This window comes from Limulus polyphemus, unplaced genomic scaffold (genome assembly GCF_000517525.1).
Source record: "Limulus polyphemus unplaced genomic scaffold, Limulus_polyphemus-2.1.2 Scaffold42, whole genome shotgun sequence".
In the NCBI taxonomy this organism is placed as follows: Eukaryota; Metazoa; Arthropoda; class Merostomata; order Xiphosura; family Limulidae; genus Limulus; species Limulus polyphemus.
Genome location: NW_013665652.1, coordinates 222,439 through 241,687, shown reverse-complemented (window position 1 = coordinate 241,687; position 19,249 = coordinate 222,439). Strand labels below are relative to the sequence as shown.

At 33.0% G+C, this 19,249-nt stretch overlaps 1 protein-coding gene across 2 annotated transcripts in view; it reads left to right on the top strand.

The window, feature by feature from the left end:
* The first annotated feature begins 517 nt into the window (after positions 1 to 517).
* The window catches only part of LOC106461973 (synaptogenesis protein syg-2-like), a 141,728-nt gene continuing 122,996 nt past the window's right edge, over positions 518 to 19,249 (top strand). For both annotated transcript variants that reach the window (XM_022389268.1, XM_022389262.1), the window contains exon 1: positions 518 to 912. In XM_022389268.1, coding sequence (XP_022244976.1) covers positions 834 to 912 — 79 coding nt within the window. In that variant the 5' untranslated portion in view covers positions 518 to 833. The remainder of the gene's footprint in view (positions 913 to 19,249) is intronic.

Sequence of the window (19,249 nt, the reverse complement as noted above, 5' to 3'; positions counted from 1 at the left end):
CTTCAAACAAATAAACAAACAATAGTATATTTTTATATCGATGTATGATAGCGAAACCCAATAAATGTTTTTTTCTTTTCCGTATCGGCTATTCTGTAAACCGCAACTCCACTTGGGTAATCATCTGAATGTAGAAATTCACAGAACGCTAATATTAAAAAAAAAGGTAAATCTTTTTAGCATACCATTTTGTCTCTTTTCATTCCAAGTGTTAAAATTATAACCTCTAAAGCGCTACTATGTTACCAAGGTTAACATACAACTATTTCTTTTGGATGTTCTATTTCTTTTTTGACAGTTAGAAAGGCATTCCTTACAACAACATAATAATAATGCTTCGTTTCACGTTGTATCTCTTTAGCTGTTATAAAACTAGGGAGGAACACACAACCAGAAGACGAACAGCTAGAATGAGTATGCTTGGTCACGTGGTACCTTTCTGATGCTAGCGCAGTGCCAGCAGTTTCGTTGTGCCAGTTTGCTGTGTGGTTCGTGAGGCGAAGAACATGGAAGAAATCCGGCAGTGGTTAATGTCCACACAATAGAAATGCACAAATGAGAATTTCAAAGTAACTTTCCATTCAAGTATTGAAATTTTTATTATGTCTCATATTGTTCAAAATTGAAATTTTAATTAACTCTGTGTTTTAAGAGCGACTGTGGCTCATTGTTACCACTTTTTTTTTCATAGTTAATTCTGTAACAAAATGTTATTTAACCTTCAAGGTATCGAAGAATGGGTAGAACTAGAACTATTTTATAATATTATTATATTGTTTAATTAAAACCCAATGTACTCAGTATAAACAGCGAACTTAAAACAGAAAATTCTGATGGCACGCACATCTTCCTACTTCCATTATGTCTGGTGGATCTTCTTTGTCTCAGTTTTCGTTATCTTACTAGCAAAAGGTAGGTTCTTTCCTTTTCTTAATCATTTATACTGTATTCTTCTGGATTATTGAAGGACACTTTAAATTGTTACTCTTAAGTTATGTCCCTTGGCTGGTCAGCGGAAAGTTTACGAATTTCAATGGTGAAATCCAGGGTTCGATTCCCGCAGTAATAAAGCCCAAATAGCCTGTTGTGAGCTTTACACGACGAAAACAAAAACTTAAATCTATGTTTAATTTTCATATATTCTAATTAAAGTCTATTTTACTTTTCAAAACTGTATAATTTGAATTACTGCTTGTAAGCAAATCTTAACTGTCTAGCTAAAGTCACAATTATTTAAGCAATATACATGAATTACTTTCATAATAAATAAATAAATAAACATTTTTATGACTTGCGTACCTCACGTAAACTATATATTTTTTGCATGTGAAAAACCGGAATGAAACGCACACTATATAACTTTTTCATATTTTATTTTTCTATTTAACAACAGTTCATTGCGTGAAAAAGAGATAAAACGCCTGATGAACTTCAAGCCATTCTAGCTCGTGCTTTTATATTCTGAAGTCTAAGATACTAATTAAAACTTAATAATCTAAGCGTTTCAGTAAGCAGACCTTACTTTTTCAGGGGTAATTAAATACGAAAAAGCTCAGGCTGTTATTGTGTGTGTGTGTATGTACATGAGTATGTTTCTTATAATTTTGTAATGCAAGTTATTTCTTAAACTAACTTCTAAACATTAAATGCATTTTTGGAATTTTTAGTTCTCAAAATTATATATATATGCTTTAAACCTTTTCTTTAGTGTTATAAAAAATTGACTCATTACTTGAGCTACAGTTTCAAGACGCAGAAAACAAGACAGTTGAATGTTGATATATCGTTTTCTTATTTTTCGCGATTACTTATTTCCTTAATGAAAGGGCCAGGAATAACCTGATGATTAACAAGCCAGACAGTGAATCTGAGGGTTCATGTTTCGTGTCCCCTTGTCCCAAAAACACACTTTGCGCTTTGGGCATGTTGATGAGTTATAAGAATGGCTGTCAAATCCCACTATAATTACTAAAAAATGATCAAGTCCACGATTTTTGTTTGTAAATAGGGCCGAGTAATTGATCTAAAACCCATGCTTTTTATGAGCTCTGACTCTATAAAAAGATTCAAAATGGGCAAATCCAACTGCTTTGTAAGTCAATGTGTTGGGCACATGAAAGTTTATATCTGTGCAAATTTTCATCTTCATTACTGTAAATATGACCACACAGAAGCCTAAGTATACACTTTATATTGTTTGACCTTTGACTTCATAAAAATTCTTTAAAAAGATCTAAGTAATAAATAAAAAGGAAAAATATATTTCGGCATACGTTTCAAGCCAATCCGCTGAAAAATGGAGGAATGGCGGTCTATTGAAAAGTGTTTAAAAGAAGAAGAGAGAAACAATTGAAAAAAACAGTACGTCTTTCTGAAGGGACGTAATTATTCAGGGTTTTTAATTAAATGATAACATGTGTCAAAATGTAGACACATTTTATTTTTTTATTGAATTGAATCCAACTTGTTTATTCGTTTGTTGTTAAACACAAACCTGTATAAGGAGTATCTGTGCTGTGCCTACGGCGAGTACCGAACCCCGATGTTTAGCGGTATGGACACTCAGACTTGTCACAGGGCCACTAGGAGTCATACCTTTCGTACAGACCATTTATGCTAAGCTTCTGATTTATAAAGAACGTTCTGAGTTTTATTAACTGGTTGTTATGGAGCATTAAGAAAATTTACATAGAACGAGATTATTTCATATATGACTCCCAGTGGCAGTGTGGTAAGTCTGCAGATTTATAACACTAAAAACCGGGTTTCGATACCCTTGATGGGCGCAGTACAGATAGCCCACTGTGTTGCTTTGTGCTTAACTACAAACAAAGATTTCAAATTTCTTATAAGAATGAATAGTAAATCAGGAAAAATATATCTAATTAGGTAATTATGCCGAATATTATTGGGTTTACGGCCGAAAATATCGATTAGAGAGGGTAACCAACTGATGAAACAGTGCATTCTAATCTTTATAAGTAGATGCATAAGGAAAGTATATTCAATTAGCTATACTAATGACCAGGTTGACTTTTAGCTTAGCCCTAAGTGCATAGCTTGCACTGATCGGAAGTTATTATTATTATGTAAGCAGGCGAAAAGAGATTAGCATTTCATATACCTGGTTGCCATTTGTTTGAAACTGATTGCATTTTAATCATAATTAAGGTGTTTAAAAATGGTATTCGTTAATGAGTGATTAGCTAAGTATATAATTTTTGTGTTGACGGGAAAATCATTCGATAAAACCAATTTTAAATGTTTCGTTCAGATTAGATTTATGTTCACCATTCCAAGTATTTTGTAACACCATTTCAAATTAAAATCAAAAATACATTTATTGAAGTGACGTTTCGAGCAATTGTTCTCCTCAGCAGTAATTCGAAACATTACTTAAACAAGCTTTTTTACTTACTTCTTAATGCCGTAACCTTCCAAGTCGCGCATATTATACTCTTAATTAAAGCTATAATCAAGAGAAAATATATAGTATCATCAGACTCAAATGTTGAAATAACTTGCACTTATAACTACACATTGACTAAAAACTCATAAATACCACTTCCTAAAATTATTATGCAACCATAACAACAATAAAAAAGCAGTAGTTTTAATCATCCTAGTGGTTTCGTAAGCCAAAACTTCTGAAATTCACTAGAATAAAATAAGTTTTTAAGTAGTTATGTCATCAATTAGTGTTATATATTATTTTATATTATAAAATAGTCTCTTTACATTACTCTGTTATAAAGAGTTATATGCTATTTGTTTGATAATTTTACTTTAAAACCTATGTACCGGATTAATCAAATTTATTGTACTGAAAATTTAATAGATACTTCCTGGTAATACTGTATTATTCGCTATAATATTACACATCATTCATTACACCGATTCTAAATACATTAAGGTTATGTATTTTGATTTAACTTTTGTGGGAAAGGATTTTATAATTTCTTCCAATACCCTAAAAAAATTGAAACATCACAAACAATTTCATTGATTAATTAATTGATTAGTTAAATAATAATTCAAGTTCTAACACAACATTAAAAAGTGAAAACTTTGCCATTATTATTTATACATATATATATATCGCTATAAACCTAATAACTTATATGTGTTTAATTAATACATTGATACCAGTATCAAAAACACGATAATTCATAAACTAAAGGTCACATTAAAGTAGATTCGGCATGTACTAAGTTTCTAAAGCAGTAAATCTGGTACTATTCCTCAGTTCTCGTGAATCACATAATAATTTAAAATTCTATGATTTATTCTGACAGTTTTACATTTAGCTGGATATCAGTCATTAATTTTTGTTGTTTTATAAAATAGTTTTGGTCAGTATGTACTCTTTACGGCTAAAAAAGTCAATTTCATCACGTGTTTGTATGAAAAACAAAATGTTAACACACCACAGGGTGTGAGAACCAAGAAAGAATGAACAAAATAGAAATTGATATCTTAATGTATAGTATAGCTTTCTGTATTCGATTAAATACCCTTTTTATATATATATATGTAACTTTTTCTTTGACATGATATCTCGGGGTCTTGTTACAGGTTGTCTTCACTTTTGTATATTTACTTCGCTTTTTTTTTTACACAAGGTACAGTTGTAAAATATAGTATTCAAAAGTTGATCTAACTGCATTTATTTATACTTTCTTGTGAGTCTGTTTAGAACTTAGTTGCACTGAAATTGGTACAGGCTAAGGCACAGTTATTACAAAAACAGTGAGTTCAAATGTAATTTATAGGCAGTTAGTTTCGAATAAAAAAATTCTCGGCATACGAAACATTTCAGTTTCTCTTTACACTGTTGTTATCACTCATTTTTGTTGACTGGCGATGTATGAAAAATCCAAATAGAAAATTAGCAGTACCATTGTTTACGCACGTTTTTAGCTGGGATTCTTACTAAGTTTGCTAAAAATTCCGTGCACAAATTCTACAGAAACTTTCGGTATCATTTTCGTAATTACAAAACATTAAGTTGGTTGTTCGTCACTATGTAACAGTCATCTGATGGAAACTCTAAGGATACTAGTGATTAACCGAATCAAAAGATTAGCCTACTCAAATGCTAGTTAGAGTGTGCAGAAAACCATAAAAGTTTAATAAGCTCAGCAAGATTTGTGATTAAGAGAAATCAACTTGAAGAAATCAGTTTTAATCAACCCTTGAGAATATTGGCGTGGCCGCTCTGAATCAATGTGTAGTTTAAAAACTTATGCTAACAAATATGGGCCTAGCATGGCCAGGTGGTTCTGGAGCTCTACACGCAATCTGAGGGTCGTGAATTCGAATCCCCGTCCCACCATACATGCTCGCCCTTTCAGCCCTGGAGGCGTTATAACGTGGCGGTCAATCCCACTATTCGTTGGAAAAAAGTAGACCAAGAGTTGGTGGCGGGTGGTGATGACTAGCTGCATTCCCTATTGTCTTTCACTGCTAAATTAGGGCGGCTAGCGCAGGTAGCCGTCGTGTAGTTTTGCGCGAAATTCAAACAAACCAAATAAATAAAATGTGTATTTTTTAACATATTATTTTGTTTGTTAATACCGCGAAGTTTGTATATTTTCATGTTAAGACACATTTTTCTTTCTTGAGTTAATAACGCATTGCTGTTTCCTCTCGCATTATGACACATTTCCTCTTTTTTGTTAATACAGCACCATTGTTTGCTTTCGTATTAAGAAATATTTCCCTTATTTTTTGTTAATACCGCATTGTTGTTTACTTTCGTATTATCACAAGTTTTTCTGTCTTTTTTTTTGTTTTGTTAATACCGCACTGTTGTTTGCTTTCGTATTATGACATATTTCCTTTTTTCTGGTATTATCGTATTGTTGTATGCTTTGTATTATGAAATATTTCCTTCGTTTCTGTTAAAACCGCATGGTTGTTTACTTTCGTATTATTACATTTTTGTATTATTATTTTTGTTAATACCGCGCTGTTGTTTGCTTTCGTATTATGACCAAGAGTTGGCGGAAGGTGGTGATGACTAGCTGCCTTGCCTCTGGTCTTACACTGCTGAATTAGGACGGCTAGTGCAGATAGCCCTCATGTACCTTTGCGTGAAATTCAAAATAAACTGCCCCCCAATGGCACAGCGGATTTACAACGCTAGAAACCGGGTTTCGATACTCGTGGTGAGCAGAGCACAGATAGCCCATTGTATAGCTTTGTGCTTAATTACAAACAAGCAAACAAACAAAATCAAAATAAACTAACTAACTCGTATTATGACATATATTCCTCTTTTTCGTTAATACCGCACTTGAAAATATTTTCCTCTTATTTTATCAATGCTACAGTGCCTTATCATTTTTTAGTTTCGTATTATGACATATTTTCTGATTTTTTTTATAATACCGCAGGTTTTTTTTATTACTTTCGTATTAATTCAGATCTTTGGAAGAACATTGAAAATATTCCTGGGTGAGATTTAAAGCTTATATTTATCTAAAATGTCGATCTGTATTCGGGTATCAATTATTTAAAGATGAATCTTACTTTTTTAAACACTCAACTGTGCCTGATACTTTTTACCAGGAAAGTTTAAATAAATGGTGGTGTTTATTTTACGAGTCCAAAATCAGCAGTTTCATTTAAAAGAGCCTATTATCTGTTATTTGAAAAATTTTCATTCATCGAGTAAACGTAAAATAAATGCTCTTAGATATAAAATTACTTACGTTCTTCTATGTAAGATTATCTATTCATTAGAGCTTACAATCACACAAACTACAACATACGTAAGTTTTTTGTTTGCTTTTTATGCTAATAATGGACGTTAAATATCTTGCTGTTTAATCAGATCTTAAGCTGAATATTTTGTATAAAAATAATAACATTGCATTTTACATTTACTTTATATACACTAGAGTCAAAACCGTTGTCATTGCTGTTATTGAATGTTATTTGAAGCTACACAATAAGCAATCTGCATTCTGTCCACCGAGGAGAAGGAGATCCCGGATTTTACTACAATAAATCCGTAAAGCTACTGCTGACCCATTGGAGTACAATTAAATATTAATATCTGCTACGTTTTAATTGTTTAGCCTTATTTTTCATTATATAACAACGTTGTAAGGCACCGTATGCGCTCCTTACTCTGATATTAGCTGCTTATTCTGAAAGGAAGACATTTTCAGATTGAAAGAAAAAGATTATTAATTGTCAGAATGCGTACTATTGTTGTCCTTTTGGGTAAGATTCATTCTACTCAGAGCGACAAGACAGTTCCGCTTAACAACGGGAGAGTCAACAAGATATTTACTGCAGTGTAATTTTATGTTCTCTGATTATTGAATTCATGAGAAAAAAGTTTGTTTGTTTGTTTATTTGATTTTGGTAAGTACATAGCTGTACCCACCATGAGTATCGAAACCAGGTTTTAGCTGTAGTGTGCAATCAAACTTACCGCCGAGTGACTTGATAGCGATAAATAAAGACTAAACATACGTATACAAGTAAAATAAACAATATTTATTTAAATTAAACACAATTAAAATTTTTAATTATTGGTCACAATTATCAGTTGTCTTTACTGGGGAGTTGCTACTAAAGATACTCTAACTCCGTGACATCTAGCTTCAAGATCGTACAAATTCTAACTCCATGACATTCAACTTCAAGATCGTACAAACTCTAACCCAATGACATCAAGCTTCAAGATCGTGTTCTAGACTGAAAGATTCTCACTTTAGCTATTTAAACCGTTCACGTAAGACTTACCCATATCAACTAGCAATACACAACGTGACTATTCATTCAAATATGAAATACAAGAGCAGCCCTTACCTCCAGAGGTTACCTGACCACCAGTGGTTTGTTTGTTTGTTCTACAGAAAAGCCACATTAGACTATCTGTTGTGTCCCCCGCGGGGAATCGAACCCTGAACTTTGGCATTGTAAGTACATAGACTTAGCACTGTCCTATTGGGGAACGATCACCGGTGGAAAAGATATCTGTCTAGCTTAACATTTTATAGGTGACCTTACCACAATCTTTCCCGTGAGAAGACGAAAGGTGAAAGACATCGTATAGTGAACAGCTGAAGAAAAAGGAATATAATAACGTTTTTAATCAATCTGGTGTGAAAACAAATGTTGAAAATTTCTAGATTAATGTGGAGAGGTAGAAAACGCATAGTATGATTACAATTATCAAACATTGTAATTCGCCAAGCTACTAAACATGGATGAGATGAGTAAATGCTCTGTATATTAGAACACGTTTATCTTAGAATACACTCATACGTATGTATATATATATATATATTTATAATTCAGTTGTAATTATAATCTATAATTAAAAGAACACTTATGTCTTTCTTAACATCCTGTAGAAATACATCACAAAAAGCAACATCTCCACAATTTTGACAAATACTAATACTATATCTATCTATCCGTCTGTTTATCTATATTTCATGTATCTGTGTTTGTATTTTTTGTGAAAACATAAGTGCGTGACCAATTTATTATCCAATGTTCTTATATTCACTTAATTAATAATGTAAATAGGGTACTTTAATTGTGTTATTTGAACAACATTAATATTTTCAGTTTTATACTGAAAATACAAAACTATAAATGGTGTATATATATATATATATATATATATATACACATATATATACTGATAACGTATTTATTTTATTTACAAATGTATCATTTTTTGTAATGCAATCACCTTCTATGTGGTCGAGTCACTAGATAACGTTCAGCAAATTGAAAGATCGAAGATAAATGGTTAATCATAATGTGCATAATGAGATTAGACTCTCTGTTCCAAAAGCAGAGGTTTATTTACAGATATTTCCTTATTTGCTTATAAACATGGAATTTGGTAAGGGACAGTCGATTTTATAAAGCAAGGTTGAATATGGATGCACTAATAATAGAAATACTTTTTTGATTACGATTTAGAATTGAATAAAAGAATAATTATTTTATAGAAAAAACTGAATTTACTCAGATGCAATGGCTAGCTAAAGACTTATATGAAGTCACCAATCTTTTTTGCTTCACTTCATTTCCCTGAAGTTGAAAATACACTATTTTTCTTTTGAATAAAGAAACTTACATTTTGAGCAATAGTACAAGCTTGAGAAGAATAGCCAAGCCCATCCAGAAAATTATTTGTTTACGGCATCTTGTGTAGCAACAGTCTAACATTACATAAGAAACAATATATAAAAATATGGTGCTTGTACAATTCTACTATGTTACTAACGTGTTAGAAAACAAATACTGTCCAACCACTTAGCTCTCTCTCCTAAGTTTTTGTCTACGAATGGTAAAATGCACTCCTCTTACATCCATTCTGTACACGTTCTGAATTGTGGAGATGTTAGTCAAATGAGCTTATATAAGAAATGTATATATTATATAGAGGCGGATTTATAGTGTTAAATTGCTTCAAGTTTCCTACTTTACCTCAGGTTTCTTCAGAGAATGGCTTGCATATCATCAAATTGCAGTTCTCAAGAATACAACAGATATTTGGGTACATGACAAACAAATATCCCAAGGGATACCCCTAGCAGCGGGACAATTATGTACGCACTCAGTTGTAGGATAACATACCTCATCAGATCTTATTTTAACGCGTCTTCACTAAATGTAAATCTTACATGACTCAAGTAATAACACTGAACTGAACACAAGGTTATATCTACTTTCTTTCAGTATACCAATGCATAATGGATAGATTATCAAAGACACGTAAAGCATAACTTGCAGCAAGTATCATTACGTGCAATGGCTAGTAAGTACCCAGAAGAACATTTTTGTTAATCAAAACAACTAAAATGCATTCATATTCAGCCTTTCCAATTCAATTCTGGGCTCTCTAAATAAGATTTCAGATTCAACTGACAGAGAAAAAATTATATCAAAAGAAAGATTTCCATTGCAGTGAAAGGTCGTTTAGACAGTGAATTTGACAAAGCAAAGTTCTAATTTCCTAACTTACTCAAAGAGGTGGCAGCATTAGTCATTTATGCCTTGTAACAGGATTGATGATTAGTTTTCGATATAGGTTGATCTAATTAGACATCAGTAGCTTCTTGAATCTCAAAAAGCTATACTATATTCTCAAAATCAAAACAAAGTAGTAACACAAGAGTGACAGTTTCCCCAATTAGCATTGATTAGCATTAATGAAGAAAGAGCAGATTTTCTCAACTGCAAGCAATAGATTAAAGTCACACTTTCTTAAGTAGAAATACACCGAACCGTCTAATAGACATCACTTTGAACATGTTACTTTTGTGTATCTCATTCTATGTACAGTTCACATATGGCATTGATTTGCTATAAACATTACAATGTCTTACTCATACGCTGTGTATTGAACTCTTAGCAACATACAACAAGTTTTAAACAACAGTACCAGTCTCAAAAAACCTTATGCTTACAGATGGTATTACCAAATCTGCCTACAACATTTGGAGAACAATTGGCAATAAACAAAGATATAAAAAGCAGAGAATTGTGAAAAATATGTGAAACCTATCTGCTTCCTTCGTTAATTTTGAGCTACTGATCAGAAGAAATGCAGTCAGTGAACAATATCCTGTTACCCCCCATCCACGTTAAGGCTATAACTCTTATAATGTACATATTGCTTTTTGTGGTGCTCGAATGAAAATGCATGATACACCAAACATTCTAGTATTCCTGATGATGCCAGTGTCTGCCAGAAACTCTCATCATTTCTATGCATTTTTACCACACTGTACTTGAAATAAGTGAATGGAGGTTATCATTATCCTTATTGGTGTAGCGTATCTGTTTCTTCCCTCAGACTAGCAGTCAGATCAACCCATTGCTGGTTAGGTTAACCTAACTGGTTACATTCATCTATGTTGTTGAACATTCAAGCAGAATAACTGTCATTGTCTCATATTCTAGATGCATAAAATTTGTGGGATGTTTCGCTTCCAGAGCCATCAATACGCACTAATAGCATCTACATTGAGACAGCTTAAGTTACTTTTCGAAACTTTACTACCCCATCTAGTTGGCCCAACAGGATTGCTGGACTGCAAACAACCATAACCATATCCTTGAGGAGAACCTTACCCTGTTAACCATGTGCTTATTTGTCTTAGACTGACTTTTTTATCCTTTGAGGAGTGCAATATTCGAGAGATTGTTCTCCCAGTGGAGTTATTCCTACCAGCTTTGTATGCTCTGGCACTTGTATCTTAATGCCACAAATACCGCCTCTGTCAAAGTAAGAAAATCCCTCACTCCTCAATGATATTGCAGAATTTCATTGGCCTTTCTTCTACAGAATTGTCTATTAAAATATCTTCACCACCTTATGTGACCATACCTGGATAAATTGTGGCATGAAACCAATGCAGTTCATCCACTTTGATAGCCGACTTTTTATCTAGCTTGAATTTATGAGGTCAAACTTTTCTGTTACAGACAGAGTTTTTTTTTTTGCAATATGGCTAGATATAGTTTAGTGGTTAAAGTGTCAAACTGTTAATGAAAATATTCAAGGTTCCAGCTTTGATGTGCCACTTGTCTTTGAATACTATAGGCTTGTAAGTAGTTGTTACTAGTGGCTGACTGTTCTCCCTTTGTTCAGGAGTTCTAAATAAGGAGTGTGAATATCTGAATCTTGAGACCTCTGACATGGCCATTTATCCATTGTGTTGCATAAGGTGCTATTCAGGTTGAAAATACCAGAAATTAAATTGTCTACAGCGTATAATTGTCCATATGTTATACAACATCAAAGGTTGATTATTCTTGGTTAACAGGAAATGCTATCTACAACCTGCTGGAACTTCTTGATTAATCTGTACAGATCTTCCTTTGCTGCACCCTTAAAACTTGGTTGTGTCATATGTATTTATTCACAATACTTTGACTAGTGTATGGAACCTAGCCAACCAGTAATACTTATGAAGCCAGAATAATCTTATCCTGCTAAATGAGAACATGGATATATCTCAATTACTCTTTGTCTCAATGTCGGTGTTAATATAAGATTCATATTTTAACCTTGAAGTTAAGCACGTTGCTAATGAAAATAAATCACCAGCATTGCCTTGTGTCTGTACATTCCAAGATCAACCATATGTTTAAAACTTAGTGTTTGAGTGATCTTGTCATGTCTGAAGTTGAACCACTTAGAGCTTGATCATTCACTACGGCATTCTCAAGTTTTGCTTTACCTGTTGGCACAACAAGATTGATAATGGATTACATCGAATGCTAGGCTTCTTCAAATTGTAACTCAAATGCATAAACACAGTAGTAAAATTGATGTACGTTAGTATTTAGCAATTAAGGCATTCCTCTTTGATCTCAACATGCCCCTACCTCCTTTTATGTGAGTGAATTCAGCTCACAAGTGAATTATCCTTGATGCTTGTAATTGTCAAATTACAAAGTAACCCATAGTAAAACCATCATTCATGGTTTAACATCCTATTTATAGAAAAGGAAGAGAACAAACTAAGCATACAACAAAGTATCAAAAATCTTTTGATATCCATATTTATATTCCCACTTGAACGAGCATGCTTCTCTCCATCTTGGTTTCATAGGTATCTCTGGAAGGAACTCATAGTTATTTGTACTCTAAAAAAGCAAATATTAAGTACGAGTAAGTGAACCAGAGGGGTTTGTTCTCAAGTTGTACCTAATGTATCCCTGAAAAATAAAATGAGGAAATTTATTCAATTTTGTTTTCTACACTAAGTGTACGAGGAGTTGTTTATTGCTACAAAAATGTAACATATGTATAAGTTAAATAGCGTCTTCAGTTGTACATCACGTAGGAAATTTCTGTTGGTTTTATGCCATACGAAAATGAATCGCCTCATGAAAGAGAGTCGTTAAAAATAAACATTCTAGTTTGAATGTGATTTTTCAAATATACAATTTTCTTATTGAAGTGCTGCAGCCGTAACTAAGTGTTGACTGTTGTAGTTGGTAGAAACCGACACACCAAGTTGAAAAGAAAGGAACACAAGAATGTTAAAAAGCCAGTTGTACGTGACTTTTGGACAGGATACGGTATTTTATAGGCTATTACACAACATCTGTACAAAATGTAGAAGTTTTCAAAATAGGATAACCAACATTCGAAATATACAACCTAAGTTAGGTTCAGCTGTGTAGCCAAAAAATAAAATTTTAAATTTAAATCCATTTTACCTTGCTTAGAAGCCACAGAATAGCAATTAGTATATTTAGTAAAACTATTATAGCACAATTAAATAAATTTCGAGCAGTCATATGAAGTTATAGATCTGATATTATAGTAATTTTTAATCCTTTTAGTTAATGACATTTTCACATTGAGTGTACTTGGTGTTGCGTATTTCAATCAACATATACAAAGATTTGGCTTTCTGGTAAGATAGAAATGCTACAGGAACCCTTTGGTACAATCAGTTTCTGTCAAATACTACATCAACTTTCAATTATTTAGAAATCGGAATCAAATTAATTCCCAATTATGAAAATTATTCAAACACTATTTTTACATGGCATATGACATATAGGGCAATACTAAATCCTGCCAATATGGAAGTTATCATAGTACACAGGGACTGCACCGATGTTTCTCAGTTAGTGATGATAGAGATAATGCCATATGCGTTGCCCCGCCAAAAATGTCTGGTCACTAGTCATAGATGCAGTCGTAGGAATACTGTCACTATTCCTTCTAGCACGCAAATGGCTTGTACAATTAAGAATAATCTACTTTTAAACTTACGTGAGTTGTACGTGCATTTTTGGTAAAGAGCGTTTCTTTGCTAGAGCAATGCACTGATCTGCTGGGAGAAAAAAATAAAATATTTTGGATACACAGACGTTTAGATGTATCAACAATTCAAATATAGGTCCCACGCCCACTGTATAAACGGTTCACGCCATAGCATAAAACCACTAATATAATTCACTGCAATAAAGATTTAATTGTTCGACTGCCTGCCGCCATACCCATATTCGGCTCTAAATATAAATATGCTAAGCGTTTCACTTCACTCCACGAAATTTGTACTCTATATTAAAGATTTCATGTAGATTACTTTTATACCAACCACAAAAGTGTGGAGAATTATGGTTAGTAAATGAGGTTATCTCATTCACGGAGTTACACTGCACAGACCTCGCAGATAACGCCCATTTAACAGTCGACCATACACTATCTTAATGATTTCAGTGTAAATTACTTTTATACCAACCACAAAAGTGTGGAGAATTATGGGTAGTAAATGAGGTTATCTCATTCACGAAGTTGCACTGCACAGACCTCGCAGATAACGCTCATTAAACAGTCGACCATACTCTATCTTAAAGATTTCAGTGTAAATTACTTTTATACCTACCACAAAAGTGTGGAGCATTATGGGTAGTAAATGAGGTTATCTCATTCACGGAGTTACACTGCACAGACCTCGCAGATAACGCCCATTTAACAGTCGACCATCCTCTATCTTAAAGATTTCAGTGTAAATTACTTTTATACCAACCACAAAAGTGTGGAGCATTATGGGTAGTAAATGATGTTATTTCATTCACGGAGTTACACTGAACATAAGTTCACAGATCTCACAGATAACGCTCATTTAACCGTCGACCATATTGCATACCATAAAATTATTTTAATTTATTTTTTGGAAATACATTTTCCTCTACATTTTGGGACAAACGTAACCTTGTAATTAGCGTACCCAGAATGGTTTACGAACTGTTGCCGAAACATGTGTGATCTGTATATACTTTCTTATATCTATATTAATAGCATGAATAAGAAAGTGATTGTATATTTCGCTACTGTATGAAATAAGATAACATGTTTGTGCTTATTATTATTATAATGTACCTTTATACACGTTATTTTTAGTTTGAAATTTTTATCTAAATTATATTTTCAATTTCATGGCTACTTTTAATTTGTCCTTGTATAGTTCTCTGTTCTTGTTATAATGCTTGTCTGTTATGAGTGCCCAGTTTAGGTAATTTTTATAATTAATAAATGAGTTTATTTGTCATTTTGTGACAAACAGCAAGTATTTCTTGTTTATTTTTGTACTTTTGCATGATTTTACATAAGTTCTGTATTTAGGAAACAACCAACCTATAACCAACGGTTTTTGTGTTGTTGTTGTTTTTTCTGACTAATTAATTAACTGGCATGTCTTCTGACGGTTAAAGCTCCATCCAGTTAATTAGAAGCTTTATCATTGGCTTTATCATAGTCCCAGAGAATTAAGATTTGCGCACTTAAAAATGTTGCATTCTTTGTTTTATTTGTCCGTATTTTTTATTTTTTTTTCAATTGCTGTTAAAAATCTTTATCAATTTAGAAAAACGAAATGCGTAAGGAGGTATGCTATGTATAAAATAACACCCACCCACCTGTGGCACAGAGGTATGTCTGCGGACTTACAACGCTAAAAACCGGATTTTGATACCTGTGGTTGGCAGAACACAGATAGCACATTGTGTAGCTTTGCGCTTAACTACAAACAAACAAATATCACACAGAGAGAAAGAAATGTGGAAATGTAGTATTTTAAACAGTGTTCTAATATCAAACGTGCGTGAGTTTAATAAATGGCTTTATTTTTACTAGATGATTTATTATAAGCAATAAAGCATTAGCAAGCAAACATTAAATGTGGTTTTTAGCTATCCAGGTTTTCAACGTAGCAAAATACCTAGTTAAATAGGCTAGGGTATTTTCATAAATCTCAGTTCTTGGACTTTCACTCAGAATTAAATTGACAGATATATTACATAAGAAACAAAAACAAATGTACAAAACCACTAATAAGGGTCAAAACTCCTTTAAAAAAAGGATATTTTCCGACCAGGAACTTTAAAGGGGTTATTCTTATGAAACTTATTTTTATAAAACTTTCACCCAATAATGAAATTAATTCATAAACAATGAGTAACAACATTTCTTCCTGGTAAATACGCTCTGACAGACGACTTCCTAACAATTTCACTGGAATTTAAAAAGCCAAGAAATGTTTCACCCTACAATATTTCCTTTGAGATAAGCGTGATAACCTTATGGGTCATAAATTCAAATGATTGATAAATGTAGGTTGGAAACAAAGTAATTTTACACTTCGTGCAAGATAGTTTATAGTCCAGAAGGTTTGTGACATGATTGTTCAGTTTTTGATCGAAGCATGATATTTGACACATTAACAGCAATCCCCATACTACCAAACTTGCTCGTCCTTTCATCCGTGGGAGCATTATAATGTTACGGTCAATCCCACTAGTCATTGGTAAAAGAGTAGCCCAAGAGTTGGCAGTGGGTGGTGATGACTAGCTGCCTTCCCTCTAGTCTTAAACTGCTAAATTAGGGACGGCTAGCGCAGATAGCCCTGGTGTAGCTTTGCGCGAAATTCAAAAAACAAACCAACAAAGCTCTCTGGTGATTAGGTGTGCCCCTAATAACATATCATTATTTTACAACAATAGTCCGATCAAATATGACAGATTTAGCAAGAAGCTTGATGGAATTCCTTAACCATCTAAAGTGTCATCTTATATCATTAGTATCATTCTTTTAGTCGTTTTCATTTTGTATTTGGCATGTATGGCAAAGCTACTAAAGCATTTTCCCATTGTCCTTATTTTTCAACTATTGACCAGATTGAAAGCAGTCAGTCAGCAGCACCCTACCACTCATCTTCCACGTTAAGAGATTGACTCTCACAGCTTAAATTGCAAGGAATATTGTGTAATATCGGACCAATTCCAACAACTCTCCAACTCCAAGATATAGAACTCTATCACAGGGCCAATCTGCGCCCCGTATCATTTTATATATACAAAGTGTAAACCAGATTTAAATTCTTGTAAGTGGCGAAATGTTTTTCCAATGTAGGTAGATTTACATTTACCACATGTATATTTATGTACGACCTTTAAGTAGAGGTAGAAAGTCGATTTAACGATATTCTTTCCCCCACCCTCACGTTCAAAGGTCGTATATAAATATGCATATGGTAAATGTAAATCCTTTTACATTGGCAAAACCTTTCGTAATTTACAAATACACGCCTGTGAACACATGAGAGTTTCTAACAGACTTGCGTTTTGTTCAAACCTTTTGCACAATGAATCCTATGTTACACTTTAATAGATATATTTCAACAGGAAAAGTTGGATTTCAAAAATGTGTTTTATTCTCAAGAAGATAATGTATCATGAGGGTGATGCAAACATTTTCTTTATAATGTTCCATAATTTGCTATACCATTACTATGAACACAGATCCATACATTTGATGTTCTTATACTATCAATTATTACTTAAAGTTCTTCTGGATAACAGTCACTAATACACTTCCAAAGAGCAGAACATTTCAAAAAAGCATTTAAACATTTGCAATGTTCCGCACATCCCGGTTTACGGATGAACTTCACCCAAATTTTAGCTAGAAGCAAGGACCACAATGTTTTTCAATTGCTATGTGTAGCATTGAGAATCCGCACAGGACATGATAGATGTGATGATAAGATGATACATTATACCCTGATAGGTGAACCTTGAAACAAAGCATTTTTAATTTTTGAATCAGGACATCTTTGGTTTGAAGGATTGCATCCATTTGCCTACCCTTCTGTATGCACATTTATTTACTTGTTAGGTTTACCTTTTTCTTAGTACTGGTTGTGTCGTACATTAAAACATTTGATTCAGGAACCCTGAGAAAGGTAAGAGAAACATTTGTAACATCATCATATATATATTCCTTATATAAATTCCATGCAGTCTTAATTACAAAACCGCTGAAGAAGGACATGGTGTCACAGGCAGTAAAAGCTTGGAACATAGAGAGGGGCTTCGCCTTCTTTGGATCAATTCTGCTTGGAATCTTATGGACAATCAAGTACTGTAAGTTCATGGATCCAGTCCCAAAAGCTAGCCATAGTTCTTTAGCTCCAAGCTCATAAATAAATAAAATAACAAGAACAAAAACATCAGTAGTGACTTTATGTATCATGATCTTCATATAGCCATGCTTTATTGCAACGGATGCATGAAGAAACATTCTGGAGTATGCTTCTTCATGCTACAATAAGCTAGGTTGCTGGTGTCCTGCATCTCAGAGTAAAATAGTACTTTGTTGATGTGTACATCAGCAATGTACTTGGTAAAGAACCTGAACTAGTTCTGATTTACTATAATCCACTCTTAGGGACTCCTTCCAGAAATGGAAGTGTAATTTTTAATATTGTAAGATATTTTAATGTCAATTAGTGAAATATTTCAGTAAAATGTAGTGTATAAAAGATCGCTTCTTCTTTATTCTTATAATCCCATAGTTGAACTCCAAAAAACAGTACTGACTGAAAAATGGCCGTGGCTTCCATGATTTATCCATATCTGTGATCAGCATTATTTTTTTAGCGAGAGGTAATGTTTCTAATTTTTCAGAACTCTTCAATGAATCGTTTTTCAATATCAGTTTTAAAGAATGAAGCATGTAAATTTCCAAGCAATTCAGAATGTTTTTACAAATTCCACTGTACTATAACCTGAAAAGAACGTGACAGCACGGCGGGTTTTACCACGAGGAGCCTATAGGTTGTCTCGGTTGTCTGTATCCTAAACTATTTACCAAGTTGAACTTCAGCTCTGTGTCACGTTTCGTGTTTTTATTAAAATCTGATCAATCATTCTCTTTTTTCTGGCAAAATCTGCTGAACTGTGTTAATCAGAGAGAGAGTCATAAAGAGTGCTAAAAAGGTTTGTTTAAGAAATTTATAAGAATTAGATCATTATAAATACATAATGCATAAACAATAATAATGGGTATTCCATAAAGAAATTGAGTCTGAACCAAGTATCTTTCAAATAGGATTTATTACAGAGCCATTATTTATTTGTAAAAATATCTTCTTTTGTTTTAACAAAGAATGCTACATTATTTTCATTGTTAACTTCAACTCAAAATGTTTCTTTGCATTTATATTTCTTGAAAAGTTGTTTTGGTGTACAAAACTTGAAAATAGCTTTTATATGCGGAAACATCTGTTAGCTGAGTTCTTGCACAGATCTTAAAATATAACGTTGATAAATGGAAACATTGACACATGTAGAGCTTGAAAGTCGAGTTGTTCAAAACTTGAAAATAGCTTTGATAACTGGACCAATTGTTGGTTGGGATGTTGCAAAGGAAATATCTACTTAATGTTTAATTGAC